This window comes from Centrocercus urophasianus, unplaced genomic scaffold (genome assembly GCF_019232065.1).
Source record: "Centrocercus urophasianus isolate 14NV4802_14NV808 unplaced genomic scaffold, USGS_Curo_1.0 seq_2, whole genome shotgun sequence".
In the NCBI taxonomy this organism is placed as follows: Eukaryota; Metazoa; Chordata; class Aves; order Galliformes; family Phasianidae; genus Centrocercus; species Centrocercus urophasianus.
The window spans coordinates 9,008,374-9,035,381 of record NW_024884755.1 but is presented as its reverse complement, the minus strand read 5'-3'; the positions used below and the strand labels follow the sequence as shown (position 1 = coordinate 9,035,381).

The window sequence follows — 27,008 nt, the reverse complement described above, 5'->3', positions numbered from 1 at the left end:
TGTTTGTTTTATTGAGGTATTTGCCTTTAAAAAAAAAAAAAAAAAAAAAAGAGAAAAAAAGAAAGTCACTAACAACCCACAAACAACCCTACTGACAAGTAACAGTGAAGTACACACAAGAGTTACAGGGGCGTTCCTTCATTTCTATCCACTATTATGGTCTTTATGAATAAAGCCATTTCCAGCTTCAATACATCTGAAGATGAAACTTTCATTTAGTTCCCCTCTAAATATATTTCTCATCATATATTCAAAAATTATTTTCTAAATCCCACCTTGAACGTTTTGCATTTTAAATGAACCAAAAGGAATACTTTACTGTATATTAATGAACTCATTCAAAGAAGAAGCATTATGGTAACTCCACAGAATAATTGCTTCATGGCTTCATAAAGCTTCACTTCTACACAAACTATGTATTTTAGCAATCAAAAGCTCAGTTGGCTTCTGTAACAGAAATTAGTCACAAACATTAATGAAGTAGAATTCCAGGCTATGTAGGAGAACAGAAAGGCATCCAGCTCAAGTAACAAGGAAACAGAAAAATTCTACTTAAATTGGCCTGTTCTTTCTATGCTTACTAAGAAAAACTTGTTGCACTTACCAAAGGGGAAAAAAAACTTAGTTCTGTTATTAGCAGTCCATTACTTACACCATCCAAGTGGCTAGCTTTCCACCCTGTACACAAGTATGAGCCGACTTAACTCTCCTGTTCACTGAACTCACTGATGTTCTGCTCCCACAGAAACAGCTCTAGAAGGGTGATCTTAAAAATGAAAATGAAAAATTTTTTTAAAAAATCACAGCATAGAGCAGTCTGGATTCGTGTTTATTGAAGCCAGTAATTAAAGATGTCCTTATTTTGCCAGCACTAGAAAGCAAGATCCCACATGACTGCATACTGCACTTGGTTAAAGCCATACAGCTGGTCTAAGGTTTGTCTCATACATTTGCAGTCCTAATTATAAGTTGGAAAAAAACAAACAAAATAAACAACCGCCACCCACCCTGCTCTACCTTCCTTCCCTCCCCCCAAAAAAACAAACAAAAAACACCCTTAGTATACAGGACAGTGAACTTTCATTTACAGCATGTATATTGTTAAGTTCATGATGTACAGAGCAGTCACTTTCAATGCAGTTAAATTAAATAAAATACGAAATTCAGTTTAAACAGTTTTTTTTAAATGCCAATAAAAAAAGTGCAAACTTAAAATCAAGCAGCATAACCACAGCATTTTTATGGAGGGCCAATCTTTAAACTTTTATATTTGCTTCAAGTTGAACAATTTCTTTTTTTGTTTTCTTAAACACGAATAGTAGATGCAGTCACCGTAATGCATATAAATACAGTCATATAACAGGTTAAACAGTCTACCGTACAAGTGTATCTGCAAATAAAATGAAGTTTCGCTTGAAAATGTGAAGGCTGTTTGCAATTGGCCTTTGGTTCCAATGCTTGAAGACACCAGAAGAACTGTGCAGCTCACCAAAGCTGGCAGACTTCGGCAGCCACAGGATGCTACATTACTTACAACTCTTCTGATAAACTAGGAGCATTCACTTGCAATTAGAAACTGGAAATCTGTTTCTCTTTTGTCAGAAGCATCTTTTCGCAAAGCTATTAAGTTACAGTTATCAGTTTTGATAAATTTTAGTATATTTAACACTTTTATAAAACTGGGAAGTACTTCAATTGTAAGTTTCAGCTGTATTGCTAGGGAAAGTGCTTATCAGGTTAGATGGCAAAAACACAATTTTGGACTGAGGTTTTCAAACTCTATCCCATTACAATCACACACTTTTCCAATTTTCTTGTAATGCCTTTGATGTTTCAGTCTCAATTCTCTGTGTCAGAAGGACAGAGTGTAATTACTTCTGGTGTGGCAACTTGCAACTGGCACCCATTACACCAGGAAGTACATCCACATTCCCATCAGCCATCCACAGTCTTAGTCCATTATCTAGACAACTGTGTAACTTTAGGTCATACCCTTTATTTTAAAAAGTTAAAAAAACCCACATTCTTAACAAAACTGGCACAAATAACATGCTCACGTTAATGGTTGTCAAAGAGGCAAGTAAATACTCTTAGCTTCCTAGATAATGTTTAGACAGACTTACGTGAAGAACAGCCTCTTGATGTTACATAGGATTTGAAGTTAACATCCAGTACTGTGTTAGTGGTCAACCTAATTCTGTATATTTAAGTAACAGTATATATTAGGGAAGTTATATCCAGACATCGGATTTAGTACAAGTTTATAACAACAGAAAGTAAACTCTGCGTAACTCAAATTGTGGTTTTTCCCTTCAGCATTAAGAGCACAGAATATGCTTGGCATTTTTTAATTTAGGGTAGTGTGTACATGTAAAACAAGCATACCATATATAAAATCAAAAGTGCCATTTCAGTAACCATAGCAGTTTTGTTTTTACAGAAGGATGGTTTTCTGTGACCATGGGCAGAGCTCCGTCACAGCAACGGGGACAACAACCCATCTTTCCAAATGAAATGCTACATTAAAAAAAAAATACAAAACAAGTTATTGACTATGTTCATCATGTACACATTCGTACTTTTTAGGTTACCTTCAGAACGGGAGTTGGCTGCACCTGCAGCAGATGTGGTTGGAAACAGGGCCTTGAAAGCTTTTTACAAACTTCCACAGGTATAAGGCAGGAAACAGTTTTAGCTTGGTAGCAAATATTTAGTTACAAAAAGTAAGAAAAAAATACTGAGTGTTCTGTAGCACATTTCATTATGGGAAAATGATACGTCACCGACCATTCTTCATAGGCTAGCCTCTTGGCATAAAAAAAGGCAGAAGCTATCAGAAAACAGGACTTAAAATTAAATACAAATTGCCAAACTACGCATTTTAAAATAAAACCAAACAGTGACTGTTTGTACTACAGTGCACAATAAATTCAAGCACCTTCTAAAGACACATCACACGCTGTGCCAGGCACTTGGATCTAAACAAGTTTAAGTTTCTCCCTTTGTCAGCTACACCAGAAAGGGCATCCACACTCTTAGACATTTCTTTTCTTCTAAACTAAAACAAGATTTATAACAAGAATAAATTCCCATGATGCTTAGTGTTTGGCCTGGAATTCTCCAATATAAAGTAGTCTTTTTTAAAACAGGGATTATTTACCCTATGCATAACACAGGATTTGACAACATTGCTCCTCTCCAGTCAATCCAACATTCTTGTTTCTTACTGATTCAAATCTGCTTCCCTTTTAGGGCTCCATCTCCTACCTAGGCTTCTTTCAACCTAATTAATGTTCTGTTACATCACCACCACCTTTCCAAGTATTTAACTCATTTGTAAACATACGAGTAGCCAATTCCAATAATTCTGATAGAGGATTCCGTTTCTTTCTTGCCTTATGTGCAGTCATAAGTAGTATTTTAATAATAATTCTGCATCTTGCTTCTCTGTGCTCTTCACAACAGGAAATGCAGCTGCACCTGCTTACCTCGAAAACCAAAAGAATTGCCCTATATAAACTCTAAATGGTTATCTTATACAGAGGGATTTTATATGCAAACTTCCTGAATGTGCACTTTTTACTGGGACAAGGCAATGACATAGTAAGCTCATTTCCCCTGCCCCCAAAAAAACTGATAGCATCTGCCATAGCAGAAAATTCCTGGTCTTATCAGATCAATATACATAGTTATTTGGTCATTTATTTATGCATTTTTAAGCGCTATCAAGCTTCATTCTCTGTCGGAGGAGAGCTTGTTGTTACCATAGAGTCTGGCTTGCGAGTCATCCTATCCAATTCTTCTTGAACATTTGTCAAAACTGTTTTTTGTCCTAAAAAGAAAAAGAACAAGGTTAAAGCAACCTACCTTCCAGAAAATATTTTAACTGATGAGTACATGCATTCATAGGATCATTTTTTATGTCAGTATATTATTTAATTGCTTCTTATTTCACCACCTACCCAACAACATTGGGCCTGACTAAATACAAGGTAACATCTACATAAAGACCAGTACAAGATTTGATTCAACCAAAACCAAGATACAAAGCATGAAAATATCTGCAACATACACCAAAGCAACAAGAATCTTAAAAACAATCACACTTAGAATTTTCTAGAAAAATTAACTGTACACAATTCTATTATTAGTACATATAGCAAGGAGTCTTTTCAACAAAGATTTCAACCACAAGCTCTCCCAAGTACGTAGGACACCTGCTAGAAAAATCACATGTGTTTGGTCGCACTTATTCCTGATGCATTTCAATATTAAACAACTAACTCTTTCATGTCCGCAGACAGTGCTTCCCTTAAAAAGGGGAACACGAACTGCGTACTCATTTCATATCTCAGAGCCATCATTACAGAGGACTTCTTCAATTGAAAACAGACACACTGAAGTATTTCATGGAACAGCATATCATACATTTTTATATTAGACTCAAAACTTTTTAACAATTCTCCCACTAAACTACAGTTTAATTCCCTCATTCTGAAAATTATAAACCCACAGATGAATTAATCATTAAAATTGGAACAATATATTCTAAAGCCCACAGCGTACAAGCATTTAAGATTAAAAACCTATACTTTTAGACAAAAAAATAGATTATATAACCATGTACTGCTTCCTTACACAGCCAAAGAATTTAACAAGCATCTGTTTTCCAGTTCAAATGTGTGTGAAATATTAGGTGGATTTTTTCCAGGGTACATGCTGAAAACATTAGGAAGGCAAGATTTGACTGTTGAAGATTTAAGTGTTTTTTTCCAAAGTACAAAGACTAAGTTAAAAGGCTACTTTTAATCACTGCATTGGTTTTAGATTTAAATGCTGATCATAAGCCACAGTATTCTTAAAAGCATCTATTCAAACCATCAATATTTAAACAATTTTTATTAAAAAATGTAATAAATTCACAAATTACAATACAAAAAACTTCCCTGGTAGAATAAGGGCACTCTGATTTAAATAAATTCTAACCACTTGAGCAAAAGTAGGTCTAAACATCAACCATGGCTTTTTTTATATATAAGAAATGCACTGTGTCATTACAGTTGTCTCCTGCCACTGCCTCACATCACTTGTGAAAAACACTGCCAAACTATTGAGCGATACATAGTTTTATACACTCCCCATTACCACTGTCACAGATGACCACCTTTCAAATGAAAAGAAACAAAAGAGTTCTTATTAAGAAAATTTAAAATACCCCTCCATTGTAAACTAAACTGATATTTGCTTTCAGTTTCCCTACAAGAATATCACCAAGAATGGTAGCGGCCTTAGCCAATTAAGTGTAAAATGAGAGCTGGGAACTCCAGCTCTTCATCTGGAAGAGTGAAGTCAAACCTTTCAAAGTGAAAGTATCTTGTGAACAGAAATGAAATAAATCTTTTGTATCTGTAGATACATAAGGAAATAAGATGTTCATCACAGAATCCATCATTTGAAGCTTTTTGAAGAGTCAAGATCTACAACTGGAAAAAGATAGTCCAGCAATGTCAAAGCAAACAGAGTGGGTGAAAAACTGCACAGCATAGAAACGAGTAAGATGGATTTCTACCCAGATCAGAGTATTCTCTCAAATAAGATGTGGGGCAAACCAATTGATCAGGCTGATCATTATTTGAAATCCATAATGTCTCTCTCAACCTATAACAATATCTCAATTTCAACCACAGGATATTTACAACGGCGGGAGAAACAGGCAATCTCTTAAAAAGACAAATACTTTTAGTGGCAACCTTCTGAAAACTTAGGGCTCTTAAAATAGTTTAATTAGATACTTATAATCCTTACAAATATTATTTTAGTACGAGGCTGCCTTAATTCATTTTAAAACATTTTAAGATACTCTCCTCAACTCTTCCACAAAAGAACAACTAAACAGCTGCCTTTATAAACTCAACAAGAGCTTTTCAGACATCAGTGTTAAGAGTCCTTCTTACCTTCTCAGGAAAGTTTAACCATATATTGGTTGAGCATAAGATGTGAGAACATCATCTGACAAGGAACAGGCATATTCTCTTGTGACTGAAAGCCGACAGTTCTGTTCCAAAAGTGAGGGGACGAGTGTGAGCTACCAACTTGATGCAGCCAAGAAAAGCCAACTGCAATCTTGTGATCCCTCAGGAGAGGGACTTCCACCAAAGAAAGACAAATGCTGCTGCAGGCACTACAATGAGACGTATCTGGAGTGCTGCACACAATTCTAATCACTCATGTTCAAGAAAAGATAAGCCGATGATGGCAAGTAATGAAGAAAAAACTAGCAGAGAAAATAGAGCTCAGCTTTTATCAGAAGGCTAGAAGAGAACTCATCTAATTTAGTCTAATAAAACAAAGAGTTAAGAAAGGATGTGTGACTGCTGTCTCTAGATGTTTCATGAGAGAAATAATCTACTTAAATTAGAAGTTAATGCTGACCAAAAAACAACAACTAAAACTAGCCATTAGTCATCTCTGAGAACTCCTGAAGGCACATGATGTTCTAGAAGACTGAAAGAGGAAAGAGTAAAGCTCATTAAAAACTAGTTAGTTTTTACTCTACTATTTGTCCATAAAATGCAGTGATGGTTTAGATGTTTATGAACAGCCTAGCAGTATGATAGCATGGATCTGTTACCAATAAGGTGTGTCAAGCCAACCAAATTTCTTTCTATGATAGGATAACAGGTCCTGTGGAGAAGGGAGAAGCGGTCGATATCACATCTCATATAAACCTTCATATAAACTAGAAAAAACAGTCTCTATTTAGAAAAAAAAAAAAAAAAAAAAAAAAAAAAAAGAACTGTAATTTATAAAATTACCCATTAATTATCCATACTACTAGTCAGTATTCAAGAACAACAACCTACACTGTCCAACCATTCCCAGATATGCAGGCTAGCATTCTCAAAGAAACTACAAAGGATTTTGAACAAGAGAATTAGATGTAAAAAAGTTATTTATATAAATTGTCAAAAAACAGAAAGCAAAAGAAATAAAATACTGCCTTTGTAAATATTCAGGCAATTTAATCAAGCCTAGAAAACATCCTATTAGGATGCGGAAATTGTATTAAACCGTCTGTATTGCTCTAACAAAGGTTGACCAATATCATACAGCCAAAAAAACACAACCCTGGCATGAGTCATGCTGTGATGGTAATGCAGATTAATTAATTTCTTGTTAAGGCCGACAAAGCCTTGTCTGAAGTAGTGCATTCACATCTCAGCAGCAAAAGAAAAAGGTCATCTAAACAGTCAAAAGTACATAGCATAACAGTCAGAATTATTAGAGCCATAGATACACCCTATGAGGAAAGGCTGGCTGACAAGTGTTACTTCTGCAGTTTGGACAAAAATCACAGGAAAATGGCCAGTAGTATTCCAATATGCAGAAGACTGCTCTGAAGAAAGACAGGATACCCTCCATCTCTCCAGAAAAAGATGAATAGTACTGGAATAGTGATATACTGACTGTATGTTAGAAAAAAAATAACTAAGAAGTTAAGTTCTGGAACAGACTTCCCAGAGAGATGACACTGCATCTATCTCAGAGGTTTTTTGTTCGGTTGGTTTTCATTTAGTTTTTGTTGTTGGTTGCTGTTTTTCAAGTATCACTCAGGGGCTCCAAAACTGATTCTACTTTGATAAAGAAAAGGGATGAAATAGCCTCTAAAAATTATTTCTAGTCTTATTTCTATAAAAACAGATAAGCTGACGTTGCAGTAAGTAATCACACAACAGTGAACTGGATGGAGCAGTGATTAATGGGAGAAGGCACTCTATTTTGGGGCAGAATTTAATATTTTTAATGTAGATAAAATTCTATAATGAAAATGAAATGCAAATATATAATACAAAAGCCCATTTATTTTTACTTAAATAATAAATAAATTCAATAAGGAGATCTAATTAGGAGATCTGCAGAATTCATAGCAAATGTTGGAGAAAAAAAAAAAAGCAAAAAAAAAAAATCAGACCCACAAAATACTGACTCAAGTATTATTCAATACTGAATCAAATTCTAGCCATTCTGGAGATTACAGTTTATAAAGTGTCATGTAAAAGTCTTCCCAATAAGCAAATAAATGACTGAATATACACACTTTATTTTAATTCTCTAGAAATAGTTTCCAGTTCCAGTACACATGCTCCAACTATTCCCTCTTGTTCTTTCAATTGCTATATCATCACTGTCTGGCATCAAACCTCTTTTTCAACTCCAGTTCAGAACATTCGGGTCTTACACTCTCTTCTAAGCATTATCAGAAACTGTGGGTTTAATCATGAAATTACACATGAAATCGCTTCTAGGATTAGAAGTAGAGTATCTAGCAATAATTCAGCAGTGAAATAACTCTGGAAGGCTCTTGAGTGTACAGTGTGACAGGAATGCCAATACTGAAAATGCACAGTAAAGCAATCAGCAAAGAAGTGAATTTCTAAGATTGGCTGGAACAACCATGCACTTGATAATGCTTAATTTTGTAGATACTATTCTATTTGTTCTGTTTATTTTCATCTAAAATACTGTAATTGTTTACTAGTAAATATCTCATACAATGCAGTCATAGGCATATACACAGAACAAATCCACTTGATGTGTTGAATCATAATAAAATAGTAAAATAATTATGAGATAACTTCAAGCTGTTGAAATATATAATTCATTTAAATTTGAATGATGTAAAGATTTCAATAGTTCAACTGGAACATTCTAAACCCAATGAAATGCTCTTCTGTTAAGCAGTACAGTAGTTAAGTGTCAAGAAGACAAGGAACTCTAATGTAAAAGATTAGCACCTTCTGGACACAGAATCAAATGTTATTTACATTTCACTCAGAGAACTGAGTTATAACAAGTTTAATAGAAGCCCTGAGTCACGAAGTTGCAGTAGTACTTTAAGAGAGCTTCATGTGCACATTTCGGCATTGCGTCATCTGTCAAGATCTGCCACTTCACTCATCAGCTTAAAAGATACAAGCATTTAGGCCAACACAGGTCAAATAAAATATTTCAAACATGCAGTAACAACTCCAATACCTGATTTCTTGGCTGTACTTTGCACTCCTCCAGCACCAGGACTCCCAGGAGAGCCAGTCTTTTTGCTCAAGAGACTGTTAAAGAAACTAGCCAAGACACCTTCACTTGCAGCATTATCTGAACAAAACACACACACACAAACAAAAAGCATATTTATATATTTATACAATAGTTACTACCAGTGAATTTATTTTTTCCCATACAGAGATAACATTTACAAACCAAGGAAATAAACCTCAAATATAGAACACAGTCATAGAGTTAGAAGGGACTTCTGAAGGCCATCTACTCCAACTCCCCTGCAATGTACACCACAGGTCGATCAGGCTGCCCAGGGCTTTATGCAGCCCTACCCTGAAAGTCTCCAGGGACAGGTTATCAATCACATCACTAGGTAACTTGTTGCAGTGCCTCACTAACCTCACTGTAAAAGATTTTTCCCTTATACATAACCTAAACCTACCTACCTTCCCTTAGCTCAAAACCATTTCCCCTTATTTTATCACCACAGACCCTGCTAAAGAGTCTCTCCCCTTCTTTCCTGTAGCTCCCCTTTAGGTACTGAAAGGCCGCTATCCGGTCACCTCACTTCCTTCTCTTCTCCAGGCTGAAAAGTATAAAAATGTGAACTTTAAACCAGTCTGCATTCTAATAATCCAATCAATGCATAGAAAATGTACTTAAACAATGTAAAAAATTAATGTATTTCAACTCTTTCTAACTGCTTGCCAGTAACAGAACTGCAAGTCACATGCATGACAAAATCAAACCAAAAAAAAATGGATTGATGCCATAAATTGATTTGTATTATTAAACTGACACTACACTACTAGTGAATAAATTCCAAGATCTTTATTTTTTAGGAACATTTTTTTCTAAGGGAAACAACACATAAAAAATAGTAAGATGCTAATTCATACTTTTGATATTTGGATCTGGTTTCTTAACTGATGTTATTGGTGAGGCACTAGGTACATTGGCAGGACCGGCTCTGCCTTGAGTTCTTGGGGATCCTGCAGGTCCTCTTGCAGGAGACTCCTTAAAAAAAGAAAAAAAAATAATCAGTATCACACAGATCAGAGAACAAATTGAATGAATTGATTACATAAACTAAATGCAACATTAAAAAGAAACTTTCATACTGCCAATGTACTCTATACATCAGAGGGAATAAATAAAGTCAACGCAGGTTATTTTGGGTCTGTGCCTCCACTAAGGGAAAGAACGAATCAGTGTATGAAATTTTCAGTTCAATAACCATCAGATATTTCTGTTTCCACAGCTAGTTAGAATGAATTCATTTCTTAGTAATGTTAAAATATTATCAAATATTTTGTAATTTTCTGAAGTTTGAGAAGATTATCTATTTCATGTTTATAACATGGACCTCTACAGTTTAGAATCTCTCACTCTTTTCCATAGAAAGAAACAAAACACCTCCTACTCTTCTCTTGGATCTACTTACTGATGCTCTTGTAGGCGTTGCTGGCTGTTTGGCAAGGAATGACTGCAAAAACAGCATATTAAGAATGTTAAATACATTCCAGGAACTACAAAGGAATAAAATACAGTGAAGCTCACTATTAGTTTATTTAATCATTCACTTTTCTGCTATTTATAGACTTCCTTTCAGTATTGATATACTTCCAAACTTCACCACTAGGAGACAGCTAAAACAAATACATTTCCTTCAGTCCTTTGTCTTACACAAACACATTTCAGAACCACAAATCAGAACCACCAACACTCAAGTCTCTGTAATCTTTATGATACTTACAATCAACTACACAGAAAACTATTACTTGTTTTCTTTTAACTAACAGAGCAACTCTTATAAACAAAGGAGAATAAGACACAGCATGGCTAAATTTGACACCTTTATGCCTAATTCAAATTTAAAACATTATTTTCTTGCTTTCAAGCCTCTAGCTGTAAGAAAATGGTACTTACACTTCTACAGATTGACCTATGCAAGTCGTGAAATTTCAAATGATCTTATTCTTCTCCCTTAGAATGATTTTTTTGGTTTTGTTTTCAGCATATTTTCCTTTCAATTTACCAAGTCAAGTGGCCATATTCCCTACTTATGCATACAAATACATGCAAGTCTTAGCTCACAATTACATTTGAAGTTGCAAAGCTGAGAAGTCATTATCTTGTAAAGTGAATGAGGAATGGAAAACTGGAGGCAAATAATAATGGAGAGCTTAAAGTGAAGTCTTACAAAGTAAGGCTTTGGTTTTCTTACCTGCTGTTTCGTAAGAAATATTTGCTCATCTTCTGCTGCCAGCTCTTTATCATGGACTAACTGTTGAAAAAAAATTAAAAATAGAAATTGATTTCAATTTTTTTTTTGGCTTGGTGGTCAATAGCAAAGAAAAGGAGACAGAAGTTTAGCACTGTTACTTAAAATAACTTAACTTCTTTCACACATTAAAGAGAAGAAATATGGAAGAAGTTGTGATTAAAAAACATTTTATGTGAATAAGTAACCTAGCAAGGAAGCAAGCTGGTGGAAATTCCCCTCAGAAAAAGAGTTCCTGATAAGTAGCCATATTTGTCTTTTTAAGTTCAGTTTTCAATCTCATCAGCATCTTTCAAATACCTATTTTATTACCTTACTCTGTAAAACCTTTCAACCCCACAGCTCCCAAAAACATTACACTGATCCTGAATCAATTTTAACAGCTGATGCAATCACAACAAGGGTTAGCACTAATGTCAGTAATACACTTTCTTCCTTACCAAGGTCTCTTTTTTATAATAGCCTCAAAAGCACTTGTGAAACTGTTGAACTCTTAGAATAGCATACTCAGTTTACAAAAGGCATTTTTGCACTACACTTCCCAAAAGGTTCACATGAAATGGATGATTTTGGACTGCCTTTGATTCACTAGGGTGAATGATTTCTTTGTTTTAGTATCTTAAATTAGTGGAAAATAAAGACCTGACAGTTTATGCTTTTGGATACAAAAAAAAGTATTTAGACTTGAAGATTTTCAACACTGCTGTTAGCAACCATTCAAGCAAACTGTACTTATTTATCAGACGGAAAAGAGTTTACCTCTTCTTACCTTTCGTACAGGAGGTTTTGCAATGAAGTCCTCATATGTATCATCCGGTTTCACTGTTGTGAAGTTTTCATGTAAAATGGCAATTTTCTTTTCATTGTCCCAACCAGCAGGTCTATGAAAAGAATTGAAGGAGAGGTTTGTCTTTTGAGCCACAGAAATTACAGATATAGAGACCACTTGTTCCGAAAAAATGACACAAACCATTCAAGTTTACATATTGCTCTTTTCAGAACCAGCCAGTATGCTCCAGGTATCTTTTATCTAAAGTAACAAAAATCAAAACACTTCAAAAGTGGCACTTCTAAAAGATGCTTCCAAATTGCTGGAAGCACAACAGGTACGTGCCGAAGTTCGTCAGAAGATTTCATTAGAGTCATTTTTGTTTAAAAACAAGACTGAGAACATATAATTAGAAGAGATGTCTGAAAGTATTTCATAGATACGAAAAATGACAAAAGACAATAACTCGAGTCTCACTTATTTCTTTAAATACTACTTTCAAAGACTAGTTTTGCAATACGACATCCTTTCCATTAGAAGGAAAAAGATACTTAAAGTATTTACATTTATTATCGTAGTTTACATTCCATTTCCAACTTACTATAATACAATAAAATAATTGATGTAGGTCTTTCATCTATGTCTGTATAATGTGTGGCATTTAATAGAAGCAATATGCTTCCAGATTGCTTTGTACAATTGACTTACATAAAAACTGCATCCTTTTCTACCACTAAGGCAGGAGTGGTAAACTGAAAACCGTACGTTTTATGTACAATGTACTTATACAACAGATCAAGGTTCTTTTCCTCCTTAACTGATGTATAAATCAAGGCAGCTCCATCTGATTACTTATTTAAGGAAAAATACGTAGGATACAGTTTTAAAATTATATTAGTAATTTCAAAACAGGAGTGCAACAGTCACATACCTATTAGGATCCATGTTTGAAAAAGTAATTAGACAAGAACTATCACTACTCAGTGTTTGGGGAGAGAAAGGAAGTACAACAAGAGAAGATTTATCATACTTTTACTGACATACCAAAGTTAGGTGCCTCCTAGTCACTTAACTTTGAAAAGCTGCACATTGTATGCATTTTTAAACACCTTTACAGCAAGAAAAGCTATGTAATAAACAGCTAAATACTACTTCAAAGTGCAATTCCTCAGATTAACTTTATGCCTAATTCAAAACAAAAACATTATTTTCTTGCTTCCAGATTTCAGAAAATCTCTTCAGAGCAGGAAAGGATACACTGTAAGCAGAATCTACGAATGTGTGACTGAATGAAGTCAAAGTGCTCCTCTCTGTAATCATGCTCCTTCTCTAGTACGCTCACTGCATCACACTGGAAGAATAGGAGAAAAACAATATCAGAAAAAAATCAATCATTTAATCCCAGCACATCTCTACCCTTTCGTTAGTATTACAAACACCACGTTTACTCTGAGTCTCTGGTTTTGAAATGCCACCACTACGTCAAAAGATGAAGTGATCAGCATGTTACTGCCCTTCTGCAAAATTAAAAACTGACACTGATGACTAAGCTTACTTTCAAAATAAGTATCTTTATTATTAATCCAAAATAAACTGTGCATGGCTGTATAACACAACATTCTAACAGTAAAGTAACTAGGTGCTTCCACAGTAGCAAACAGAACTAGAAACTCACTTTTGTACAAACTACCAGCACAGGAATACCAAGGTTGTGTGTCAGCACATTTTCTCCAAGTGGCAAAGAAACACTTTCATCCTCTTGGCCTGAAGAAGGGCCCCTTCTCTGGGGTGATCCTTGGTAGCCTTCTTCAGGTTCTACATACTCTTGAAATTCCTTTATAACTACGAAAAGAGAGATATTTGTGAGACAAAACAAAGGAATTAGCTGTTCTTTTTAGATCAGAAATAATGTGAGCTAAAATATTTTTATCAATAGCTAACTTGAAATCTCCTTTTTTTCTTCTTTTTCTTTAAAATGAGCATTCCACCAGAACACAATGCAACTTTAAGCCTTGTTGCCTCTTCTAACACAACTCTCCCAAAATTTACAGCAGTAGTTACTACAAACCAGCAACACTGGTTACACAAATGTACACTTCTCAGTTCAACTCATTTCATTACAATGGAGCTGCCAAAAGAAAACGTAAATTTAGTTTCACAGCCTAGTCCATAGCAGTGCAATTTCTATCTGGTCTTGCAACAAAAACATGGTAAGAATGTAAATGGACAAAAAAAAAATACTATTTTGAAACAGCCGCTCTTACACTACTAACCTTATAGACCATAATTTAAGTTTCTGTTACTCTAAATTTCTCTTACAGGAGCCAAATGCCAGAAACATAAAACATACACTGCATAAATACAGACTCAAGGACATCTAAACGTTAGCAAAAGAGACTCAACCACATTCTGCAAAATTACAGCACAGCCTGGAGAAAGCGAGATGTGTTCTGTCCTTCCATCTTATGGCAGTGCTGAGTGTTCCACTGATACACTGAGCACTATCAAACACTGAAGCATCTAAAAATAGTATTAGCACCATTCGGGAAGCAAAGTGGGACCCACACATTCCTTCACCAAGCTGGGTGGCAGCTCTTGTGTGCCACAGCCCACTGTCCACGCCAGGCCAACCACCCCACAGCTCCACCACGTGCTCCCATGAAGGCATCCTTATTACACTCAAAGTCCTCAGATCCACGGTGAGAGCAGACCATACAGTAAGGAAAGCTTTTCCACAAGGCTGAGCCGCCAACACATTCACAAAGAGCCTGTTGTTCAGTACATGCAGCCACGTGACAGGGCCATCTGATACTTCTGAGGTTTAGGAAGTGGTAAAAACTCAGCAACGTCTGCAATACAAAGCCTGCAAAATGAAGTCACTGTACCTTTTCTAAATAGGAAATACTTCTGTGGCAGAATGAGATGTGGAAGAAAGGACAAGTCAGAAAAACAATTCTGCCCAAAGCTGCACAAATGGCAGTGTTCGTCACAAACAAATGTGTGTCATTCTCATGAAAGAGCTCTAAGCTCTTGTTATAAAATATAAATACAAAGTTATAAAAATAAATACATAAACATGGATTACTACAGACTTTCAGTCATCAGTTCAGAATCTCACAAGAACCAAGGAATTTCTTTTTTTTTTATTAATAAAAAAAAATCCAGTGACTTTTAAACCTGGCAAGGCAGTGCCTTCTGGTGGAGAAGAAACCAAAATGTTTTCAGGGAGATGCCCTCTGTCAGTACTGCCTCACATTCAGCAGCTGGAGACGGAAATTCCATTGTACCCTGCACACAGAGAGCTGCATCCCACCCTGGCTGATCTGGTGCCAGGGAGGAAACCTTCACCACAGATGGAACTGCACAAGCCACTGCTGCTGTCCACTGTCAGTCCTGCACACAGCCTGCTATTAACCCAGGGCCAGCACTGAGAATTGCTTCAAGACACGGTTTCAGTTAGCAAAGGTATTGCTGAATTGGTGATTACGGATAAAAGCAGCTGAAAGCTGTACTGAGAAACTCGGACAATTGGATCTTGAGCACAGAAGCACCTGCTTTGAGCATGCCTCAAGCCATTTAAACACCAGGGAGTGGTGGGTGCTGCAGCAGTTTTGTCAGGACTCCCCTTCAGCCCCACGTTCCATGCAGAACTTCAGTGGGAGTAAACCTGCATCACAAGTGCAACAAACAGCTCTTGTCAACAACTGCTACAAGTGCAGGCCCATTTCTGTTCAGGTGTTCCTTCGTCAGACAGCAACTTCACGCTCATCCACTGCTTTCCCACTTGATCTCTGCTCTCAGACATCTATTGGACCTGCAGTTCATCTTCCATCAAACAGCTTACAGGAGCCTGCATTTCCTCTCCTCCTTAAAGCAAGCTATTAATATGTTCTCTGCCATACACACCACATTAAGGAATGACATTATGTAAGGTACAGCCATTAATTCATCATTTTTTGTTTTAATGATCCGTGAAAAAACATTTTTTCTTATAGAAATAAATTGAAGCAAGTGCACATTCAATAAAAGGCAGAAAAATGACTGCTGCTATGTACCAGTAAGGATGAGAGTACAGTGAGTTGTCTAGCAGACTTGAAAACTATCACCAGATGATAATATGCAATTAAAAAATAAAAACGAAAAAATCAAGCATCCACTACAGTGTGCTCATTTGTCTATCAAACCTGTGGCTCATTCAGATAAGATCTTTATTTGTATTTAATGGATTATAAGGGTATTTTTGCATTTGACACAGTAAGCAAATTCAAGTTTCCAATTAATTGAACAATTCTGCTCTTATACTGCTGATTATTTACAAAGAATCACTGGAAGTTACCTGTAAGGGCAGGCACTGCTCCTAGCACAGAAGCAACTGATGGGAAGCAGCACCTAAAAAGCAACTAGCAGATTTTACAGACAAAACACACCAGCTTCAGTGAGTGCACAGAACACAGAAGCACTGAGTAGCAGAACAAGAAAAATACCAAAAAGGATTCAGAGCCCTGCTACCACTCTACTCCACTTCACCAATAACTCAGGCAGCATTTGGCTTTTTTTGTGCAGTGTGGTCATAAATGTTGGTCTGAGTAAGAAACTGCTGAAGAGATGTCCAGAAAAAGTATGTTTCTTTTGCTTTACAAATTCTTACAGCTGTATGTTTGATGCAGAAAAGGCAGAGAACATACAACCACTTCAGCTTCAACAGGGACACGACTTAATTTTCTGGTATGTTACTGTCTTTCATGTATTCAGCTCTAAATGCTCCATAACATAACAGCCATTTTACAAGCATACTGCATTTCTGCACTTCCTGATTTCTGTTTGTTTTTTTTTTTTTCTTTTGCATTATTAAGTATGGAGACATAATTCAGACTTTCTCTGAACTGACTGTACTAATTCTGATAAATCACTATTTAAATATGAAGTTAAAACACATGAACTGAAGGTTTATTTGAATCCAGAGCGAGCAAGAGCAGCTCAGTAAGAGGACTGAGCACAGACAAAATTACATTCTTGGTACAGTCTGAATATTTCAGGTTTTTTCAAGGCAGCCTCTTGCTTCCTTAGGTGCATCCTGCCTCCCATCATAGAAGCTCTTGAACACAAAGGGAAAGTCTCCTATGTGCCAGATGGAGCCTGGCATTATCCACCCAGCAGAGCCTGGAGTCTGTATCTCAAACAGCAAACACCAAAGGCAGGGTGGAGAAAGGCCACAAAAACCTTGAAAGCAAAGGCAGGCAGTCCAAAATTCAATTCCATTCAAAAATGGTGAGCTAACAACATTGTTTTCCAGAAACTACCAGAAAGATCTGAGTAATAGAGAAATAATAACCTAGCAACAGTTTAGATGGATACTAGAAAACATTTCCCCAGAGCCAACAAGAACCAGAGCTGCCACTGAAAGCTTTATCCATGTGCCCCACCTTAAGTCTAGAAGCAAGCAGAAGGGCACATGGTTATAAGAGCTGAAATCAGGAAACACGTATCTCCATGAGGCAGAATGCTGCAGAGGGGCTTTTACTAGCATGAATTTAACAGCTCTGCACCTGTTCTATGTTTTGATTGCCTGCTTTACATACATGCTTTATCATCCCATTTTTTTTTCATAATTGCTATTGCTGCATGGAGTTCTCCACTTTCTGAGCAGCAGCTTATCTCAGGAGGCAGTACAGAACTTCAGCACGGAGAACTTTGCAGGCATGGCCTTTTGGGGGACCACAGTCACAAAACACACTTCAGGCACACATGCTTTTTATATTCAAAGAAGTTATGCTGCAAAATATGGCCAGAACCATAGCATCCATTTCTTGGGCATACTTGGCCGTTACAGCAGCCAAAGTTTTAAGTAGTAATTTAGCCTTAGGGACAGCCTACAGAAACTTAAAAGTCACGTATGAGAGCAGACAACTATCCTACACAGCGACTGAGAGAAGCAGCAGGAGGGATGCTCTGCAGCCGAGACGAAGGCCCCGTTTTACCTGCATGTCTGTAACAGACTGAAGTTCAGCGCTCACCCACACGATGGCAGCAGAGCCCTACAAGCGTGTCAAACAGGCAGCTTGCGCATTTTCCTTTCCCTCTATCAAAAACCAAGACACACCAGGAATTTTGAAGGTACTCCCTTTGTAACTGTCCATGGCACTACTCCTGGAACGGCTTCTCAGTTCCCCAAGGGCTGTGCTGAAGCTGTGACTGTAACTGAATCCTCCACACAGTGCACACTCAGCGAAGGCTGAACACACTTTCCTATTCAAAAGTCAGCTTCAGAAGCACAAAGAACTCCATCTTTATTTTATAAAATTTTATAAAATTATTTTATAAAATTTGGTGCACTTCCAAAAATGCAAATCAGATTAAAGGCAGTATTTTGAAATCAAACTGCTTTTCCATCCACTACTCCTCAAAAATAATGCTTTTTCCCTTATTGTTTTTTATTTAATATATATAATATACTAATATAATATAATATAATATACTTGAACCAGTATGGTGTAGGCACAGGCCTTTTGGGAAAGCAGTATTTAACATTCAGAAAGGATATCAGCTATAGAAATACATCTGAATGCCCACATGCCAAACAGATTACACTGCTCCCTGAAGTGAACTTGAGGAAGCTACGAGACCAAATCTGCCAAGGTGTAAACACAGCAACCAGTCCTGCAAAAAACAAACCACCAACAGAAAGCAGCGCCCACCCAGGATCAGTATCCATCTGTACTTGAGCTGCAAAGGAGCATGTTGCTAAGATCTTTTCCACCGAAGGAATTTATTTTTGGAGTAATTCAATTTGAATACAGAAAAGAAGTCTGTAAGAACTCTCCAAATTATTTCAGAAGAAAAGAAGCTGCAGGAAGCAGTACTGCAGCAGCGACTGCTTGCCTGCGCCAGATTCATTCCTGCCACAGTTATGCCAGGCAAGAAACTAAATTTATACAACATTCCTAAAGTCACACGGCAAGAACAGCCACAGTGAGACGTACCAGGACCATGGTCTGAGGCTCATGAAAAGCAAGGGCAAAGAAATATATTGGGAACATACATAGTAGGAAATGGAACCTGCTTTGGATACCCACAGGAAAGCAGACAGCTCACTTTGCTACTGAATTCTGACACTGTGTTTAAAAACATGATTCCATGTTTTTTTAAGAAATGCTTTAAAAAAAAAAATTATCAAAATCTCATGATTGCAAGGAATTTAGACAATTCACCTGAAATTTTGCTAGCACAACAAAACTGCAAGACTTCTTTTAAAGCCTAACAGTCTACTGTTATGTTCATAACTTCAAAGCAATCGTTACTCAATGCATTCTCAACACACTAGCCAGAAGATATTAATCATTACCAAAGAAAGTGGCAAGAGACAGGTTAAAAAAAAAAAAGCAATTATGTAGGGATGCACAAAGACTTACATTTCTGTTCCATGTCTCTCATTTCTTCCGGAGGAATTTTCAGCTTATCAATATGTTCTTGCAAGACACTGGCCCATTTCTGTAAAGACTCCATAACAGTCCAAGGTCTAGACATATCCGCAACAAAGACCACAATGGTGTCTTGCAGGGATTCTGCAGAAACGGCAAACTTCAGCAGGCCTTTATTGTATAAGTCTCCATCCAGAATCCAAACATTACAGCGCGTATGATCTGAAAAGAAAAAGCATAGTTGTAGCTCAAAGGATGTCAGCCTGCTGCTTTGCTAGCATAGGAGCCAACAGAGGACTTCTTCAGTGTCAAAGGAAAGAGCAGAGCCCAGCTACCAGCAGATCCTGTCATTTCTCACAGGTGCACAAGTGCCTACGTTAATTGATAGATGCCTCCATTTAAACAGGACTGTCCTTGATTCAGAATCTTCTTGTTTAACATGTAATTTCAGTTCCTTGGCTTTTATTATTGGCAGATGACACAACAGCTTTTAGACATCAGATGGCCTTTCTCAATTTGAGGTAAGTATATGTCGAGTAAACCAAGCGCCCATCTAACACGTGTAATGCCAAGTTCCAAAGAGAGTGGGCACAGCTGTATTCGGTCAGAAAGCCTTAAGTGTCCCTCAGACACTGCTTTAACAAACCCAAGAGATCTCACAACAGAACTAAGCTGCAAACAAGATACAAACAGTAAGCAGCTTAGGTCTCTAGCACAGGAGTAGGAGGAGCCAAACACAGGATAAATATAAAACCTACCAAACTTTAAAGCTATCAGCCCTTAATTCACAGTGACTTAATACTGGCTTCCATTTACAGTGTCTTCATAGAATTAGTACAGGACAAAAGACTTGGTATTTTAGTTTTTGTGTTTCTCCCCATAGCACCTGGATAGTGATCAAACAATTTTTGTTGAAATGCAAGGGGAAATAATCCCCTGGGACAGGCAGCAAGCATGAACTTTGCCAAGAACAGAAGAAACTGAAAATGCTGCATCATCCAGGAGGGATGCATCAGACACTCTGGACAACCAAGTCTAACCAAATTACATAATCCTCAGAAGCTTCCAGTGGAAAAGACACAAGTCTCCTTGTTGTATTTAGGAGACTCTTTGTAGTATCTCTTTCAAAGTGTTCTCCATTCTATTCCAGATGTCCAGAGGGAACAGTGGGTCTCCACAAGCATTACAGATGAGAGATGAATTATGAAATACATGCACTCAGTCTGCAGGCCAATCTCTGCAGAGCACAGATTTTTAAAACTGCTACCGAGTTTTATGAGCCGTTGTCCCTGTGTTTCCTTGACATGTGTTCCAAATCTTTCAGCTGCACAAAATAAATCCAGTCTCTGTGGCTGTCAGAACTTCAAGAAAAAAAAAAACATCAGGATCAAAAAACGTTGGCTCTAGAAAAAGGCAAAAATTTGACTGAAGAAATTGGAAGGAGAAAAGAGCGCAGAGATATGCATGTATCTCTTGCTAATTAGGTCTCGAATAACATCACAGAACAGTCCAAATTACAGACAGAGTACATCAAGATGCTGTACACAGGCAGCCTTTCTTCTGCATCTCTGTTATCCTCCTATTTAGGTACTGCTAGGTATCACAGGGCATTCAATCATCAGTCATCACAAAGGCCGACAGTTATGCTTCCCAATTAATTAAAGATCTTTCTGCCAATTGGGCACTTCAGAACTATCTTTTGCAGTGAGCAGTTAAAACAATTCTTGCATATTTAAGAAATACATCATTCATCAATTATTTGTCCCTTCCCACCTCCCCATACTCACTACTAACTTTTAGAAAACTAAAGTCTGCCTATAAGCTATAAAAAGTTACAACTCTCATTTACATTTCAACAGTTTCTCCTGTGGTGACTGCTTCAATCACAAAAAGGACTTCCACATCCCAGCAGGTAACAAAATTCAATGAACAACTTAATTCCCTGATTTGCTGCCGCTTTTTTAAGCCAATAACAATAAAGGTTGGAAATATTTTGTTTACTAAACACCTTTGTCTTACTTAAGGTTTTAGTTTGTACTTAACATCTAGAATGCATACTGAATCTAGAACGCACAGTGGAACTGTCACTCAAATGAAATCAACCTGCCAAGAAGACCAGAAGCCCAACTCTCACATTAATGTAACGTAATTGCACCATTGTTTGCTTGCCTTTTCTTCTTTTTTTTTTTAAATATAACACCATATGAAAATAAAAAGTGAAAGGTTTTCCTCCCTTCTTATAGTAAAAAGACAACCATCAGGTATAGTTTGGGATTTTCAACTGCTACAAATATAAAACACACCGAAAGCTACAGCACTGCTTGTTGACAGTTTGGCAAGGACTAGAAGGCAAATTCAACTTTGTCAGCACCACATCAAGCTCCTATTAGTCATACGATGTGAATGTTAACTGGACCTTTCATCATGGCTACGACACAAGATGCCAACACAGAGCAAATAATTACCAGATCCTGCTGCAGTAACAGGTGTTGCTAACTAAAGACTATTACAATCACTGCTAAGACTACATCTCCAAATCCTGTCAATAGTTTATCCTTAAGCTCCAAAAAGGGTTTTCCACCTTTAATCAATTTTACTTCAGAAGTTTGATTCTGTGAAGTGCAATAACATTTCCTTTATTCAAAATGTATCAATGGTAATTATCCAAGCCATATGTGGAAGAAAACAGGAGAAAATCACTTTCAATAGAACTAGCTTAAAGATGTCGACAAAAAAACTCCCATTAGAAACCAGCAGCCCTTGGCTCACGCTGGAATAACCAGTTCAACTGGAATATGTACATGATATGACTGAGGCCAGTCCAAACCTGAGGCAAAAAAAAAGACTACTTGATTTTCTTACAAGTATGAATGACTGTATCTCACCTGCATGTTTTGCACAGCCAGAGACAACTGTATTGCAGAGGTAATATGAAGACCAACTGAAAGATCTCTACGGTATTTATAATTGCCTGCTAACCCATATGGGCATTGCTACGAAGCCAGCCACCTGAACAGCTGACGTAGTTTATTTCACTGACCTGCTGCACACCCTCTCTTTAACTGTGATCTATCATCCTATGAGAGTCTGAAAGTTGCTCCAGAAATAAATCCTGTAATAAAATTATGCAGATCCCCCCCCATCTACACCCTACCAGTTAAGACAGCTCTCAAAAGCAAACAGACTTTGCAAACAGCAGAGACACAAAGACACCTACTCAACACAAAGGCAAAGAATTCTAACTTACATCCCTGGGAAATGCCACTAACAGAGGATTCTAGGGCCTGAGCCCAAAGGCCAATAAATATTCTGAGACAACTGCACAGCTAGTGCTGTAAGTACTTTCATCCAGATGAACTGAGGGGCCATATACATAGAAGCCATATGCTCAAAGGATACTGCATCTTAGGAGAACTCTCTCTCTCTCTCTCTCTCTCCCTCCCTCTCTCTCTCTCAGTACTGCTGGTTGGGTGTCCCTGAGTCTCTACAGGAACAAATGTCTTAGCCTAGGCAGAATTTGGGATAGTACCCTAAGGAGGAGATTTTTCAGGTAGAAGAGGTCCAGTACTGAAACTCTAAGCTATCCTGAGGCCTAAAGATCAAAGCAGCATGTGTTACAGCAACCATCTAATGCCTGATGGAACAGAACTGAAGCAGGGGCGACATGCATTTTTGACACCCAAGCTAGGTATCCACCACTGCCAATGAAAACAAGTCAGTGGGCACCTATATTAAGCACTGAGGTGCTCAAAAAAATTTATATGCATCTGTGTAACTTTTCTTAAAGTGAACAGACAACAGTAAACTAAATCATGCACCCAGGGTCACCCAACATGAAGCAAAGCGACTCTCCTTCAAACAGAAGAGGAGTCAGATACAAAAATCCTTTAAGAAGTAAGACAGGAAAGGGAGCAGGAGATGGAAACAAGAAGCAATACAGAAGATTTCCTTAAGATTTGCAAAGCGAGGTGGGAAGTGGATAATGACTCGGCACAATGATGAAAATATTCTTCATGGAAATAATAAACTCTTCCAAAAAGCAAAAAAAGGGAAAAGTCATCTCCCAGCACTTGAGAAAGAAGCTGACAAGACCTTCTTCACCCTGACGCAGAGGTTCAGTTATCAGTGTTGACCTGACACCTCTGCAAATAAATCCATGTTGTTTGCTGGTCTCAAGTAGACCAGAATACAGTAAAAAGCAGATATGCTCAAAAATGAATATACAGCAGTTAGCTTCTGACCACCTATCTCGTTTCTTCATGGCTTCCAAGAACTGTGGGACAGCTGCAAAGGTTTAGTTCCCAAAACTGTATCCAAATACGTACACACCTAAAGCATGTGAAGAGTTAAAAAAACAAAACAGAACATGTACTGGAGAAATCAGAGCGTTAACTTCGTCTGTCAGGAGGTCCTGACCCACTTTGCTATTTATTTAGCTTGCTGATGACGCTAACAAGACAAAAAGGAAAGATGCAGATATTATTAGATCCTATCACATCTACTGAAGGGATGCACGAAGACCTGAATTATCCAGCTGAGTCAGCTAGTCAAAAAGGTCTGATTTTCTCCTGCTACACACTGCCAGAGCTCTTACAACAAGCCTCTCCTAACCACCACAAATACTTATCACTTTCAGGAATAGCCCACAAATACTTCCAGAGTAGGGACATACTTGAAGCTTAACAGCACCACTAAGAACATCACATCTAACTTATGTCATGTTACATCTGCTTATAATACCATCTCCTTTGTAGCTGCCCTAAGCTCCATATCACACAGCATCTTAACAGCCCTAGGGTTTCTTCACTCTGATCTATTTACACAGTACTGAACACGATGACACACAGTGAAGAAGCACATACATGAAGAACCTCAAGCAGTAAGGAACGGCCTCAATGCTGAAACTTACACCACAGAACATTTTTAGGAACTGTAAGATCAGGCACCCACTGATGACACAGGCAGTGCGCTCATACACGAGCTGCGCCGAATCTACTATCTAAAGGCAGTTTATCACCACATGAGCACAGGACCAATCTCCATAACAACCAGATGCATACAGTACTTAATAACTCATGCAAACCTTTCAGTACATTTCCATTTCCAAAATGCCACGACAGGATCTTCCCAGTTCATCTTTTTTTCAGAAACATAGTTAAACCCCCATCACTGCTTCCTTCTTCCCATTTTAAACTCAGAAGGTCATATACAGGAAAACCACCATTCCAGTCTTGGGGGAGGAAAACTAGCACAAAGAGGTTCAGTAGTTTGCCCGAACGACACAGGCAGATTTAGGAGCAAGAACAACGAGCTCACTCTTCACCTCTTCCTGTCTCTAACATTCAGCAAAATAGACGAAATGAGATTAGTGATATTCTCACCATTAGACCAGTCTCTTGCTTTTCTGAACATCGTCATCACCAAAAGCAACAAAAAGGGACAAGTGAGAAAACCCGCAATTTGAGAAACACTAATTCTGACTTCATGTTCTGTTCTTTACTTATTCAACTCCAACAAGATGGCTCAGCTACAGTTCATCAAAATTCCACACACCGCTCAAGAAATCAAGAAAACCTTAAATCCCAAAATTCATATTAAATTTTTATCTGATATCCAAATAAAATTTTGATGATGTATCACCACCACCTTTCTGTAGTTGTAAGGCAGTCCTACTAAATGAAAATAATCTCCTTGTAACTCAACACCAGCAGACTTATTTATCTTGAAATTAATTGAATCCTGAGCTACACCAATAGGTCAAGCACACTTCTACCTCATTCACAGGTGAAGCTATAAAACAGGCAAGAAATAGATCAAATCTGAACATAAAATGCCCTTCACTTAAGAAATCAATATACCTTACAGAACGTACACAACAACATTGGAACCAGCTACTTGGGTGTAACCCAAAGTTGAAGCCAGAGTTACATAAAAACGTCAGGTACTTAATTACATAAACAGATTACATATAAGATGACCTTACCATCTCTGTCTTCATCGTGAATATTTAGATATAAGTATTCCAGTCCTCTTCCCTTTTTGCCATATTCTGCTCCCTGTATTTTAGCCATAAGCGTGGTTTTACCTGAGCCATCATCACCTGCCAGTAAGTTTTTACAGGAAAGAAAAAGACAGTTTCAGAATTAACTTGAATGGAATTTCAAAACACAACTGGAAACGAAAAGTCTTCTTGTGTATTTATTGATTATGGGAAAAACCTGCTGGGTTTTCTTCCAAGTATGCCAGCTGAATCCAATGCTTTATACCACAGAAATAAGAAAGAAGCACTCCACTGTCTATCACTATCCCCCATTTATCTAATTACACATTATAAGTTAACAGCATAAGCCAAAAAGAAAGTAAAACTGCCAGCCTGGAGAAAAGAACACCACAGATCACTTTACAGGAGCTAATTTTATCCAACAGATGCGTCAGTGTGTTCACATCATTGTTCTCAACGTGCTTTGCCTCTACAGAAAGCAGACGGGCCGCGTTCCTGCATCTGCTACTTACCAAAAACAAGAATATTTTTGCCAGAGGGCAGTTTAGATCTCGACCGGGTGGAAACCTCGCTCAGTATCGATGACCTGGAAAGGCAGAAGGTGCGGTCAGGCCATCAGCAGGGACACACAGCTCCTACACACAGCCCAGAAACACAACACTCCCTGACAGCACCCTGAGTTCCACAGCCCACACGGGCTGGGGTACACTCACCCTGTTCACAAACCAGGTATGAAACAGGTAAGAATTTGAGTTCATTTCTCTTTCCAGCGTTTCCAGAAATAAGCCACCTTTTTGCAGGGACAGATTTACAATCCCTAGAGCACAGGCAGTGAAGTTTTTCTCCCCTAGCAGCAGTCACGTCACTGCAATGCATTACTTTCCAATTGATGACTAACTCTTCCCACAATCCATTACCGTATTTCGCTCACACATTTTTCTTCCGTTACCGCTGTTTTCAAGAGATAAGCGCCTAAGAACAAGCACCGCAGCCTCCCAGACCCCATCCCTGCGGTCCCCGCGCGGTAAGAGCCGCTCCGGCCCCGCACGCCGCCGCCACAGCGACGCGGCCCCAGCCCTGCCGCTGCTCCCTGCCGCACCCCGCCCGCCGGGCCCGAGCGCGGCCGCCTCACGGCCCTGCCGCATCGGAGCGGGGTACTCGCTCGACCCGGGCCCGAAGAGGCCCGCGCCAGCCCCCGGCTGCAGGTGGAGCGAAGGCGGCCCCGCGAGGCAGGCTGCCCCACCGTGACAGAGCGGGACGCCCAGCAGCGCGGCGCAGCTCGGCCCGCGGGCCCGGAAGGCGCGTCCCCCCGGCCCGGCCGCTCACCACAGGTTCTGCCCTTCTTCCTCCTCGCTGGGGAGATCGGCGCCGCCGGGCCCGTCTGGCCCCAGCAGCTTCTTCTCCACCGGCACCGGCGCCATCTTGCCAACCGCCGCCACAAAGAGTGACCTCACCCGGGCCCGCCGAGGACCCCGCTCC

At 38.3% G+C, this 27,008-nt stretch overlaps 1 protein-coding gene across 1 annotated transcript; it reads right to left on the bottom strand.

Annotated features, from left to right (window-relative positions):
• Positions 1-25: 25 nt before the first annotated feature.
• On the bottom strand, positions 26-27,008 carry DYNC1LI2 (dynein cytoplasmic 1 light intermediate chain 2). The gene is made up of 13 exons (XM_042821290.1): positions 26,856-27,008; positions 26,042-26,115; positions 25,512-25,628; positions 19,520-19,750; positions 13,786-13,952; positions 13,368-13,461; positions 12,819-12,954; positions 12,111-12,222; positions 11,285-11,344; positions 10,502-10,543; positions 9,957-10,074; positions 9,037-9,153; positions 26-3,832 (listed from the first exon to the last, which is right to left on the bottom strand). The coding sequence occupies exons 1-13, from the start codon at positions 26,948-26,950 to the stop codon at positions 3,726-3,728; spliced, it is 1,470 nt and encodes a 489-aa protein (XP_042677224.1). The 5' UTR covers positions 26,951-27,008; the 3' UTR covers positions 26-3,725.

What these genes read in the sequence shown, in the direction of transcription:
- DYNC1LI2 (XM_042821290.1), bottom strand. Translation starts at nt 26,950, where the DNA reads ATGGCGCCGGTGCCGGTGGAGAAGAAGCTGCTGGGGCCAGACGGGCCC. An exon ending in CAAAACCTCCTGTACGAAAG is followed by an intron (nt 11,345 to 12,110) that starts GTAAGAAGAGGT and finishes TTTTTTCAACAG; the next exon opens with TTAGTCCATGATAAAGAGCT. An exon ending in AAGTACAGCCAAGAAATCAG is followed by an intron (nt 3,833 to 9,036) that starts GTATTGGAGTTG and finishes TTTTCTTTTTAG; the next exon opens with GACAAAAAACAGTTTTGACA.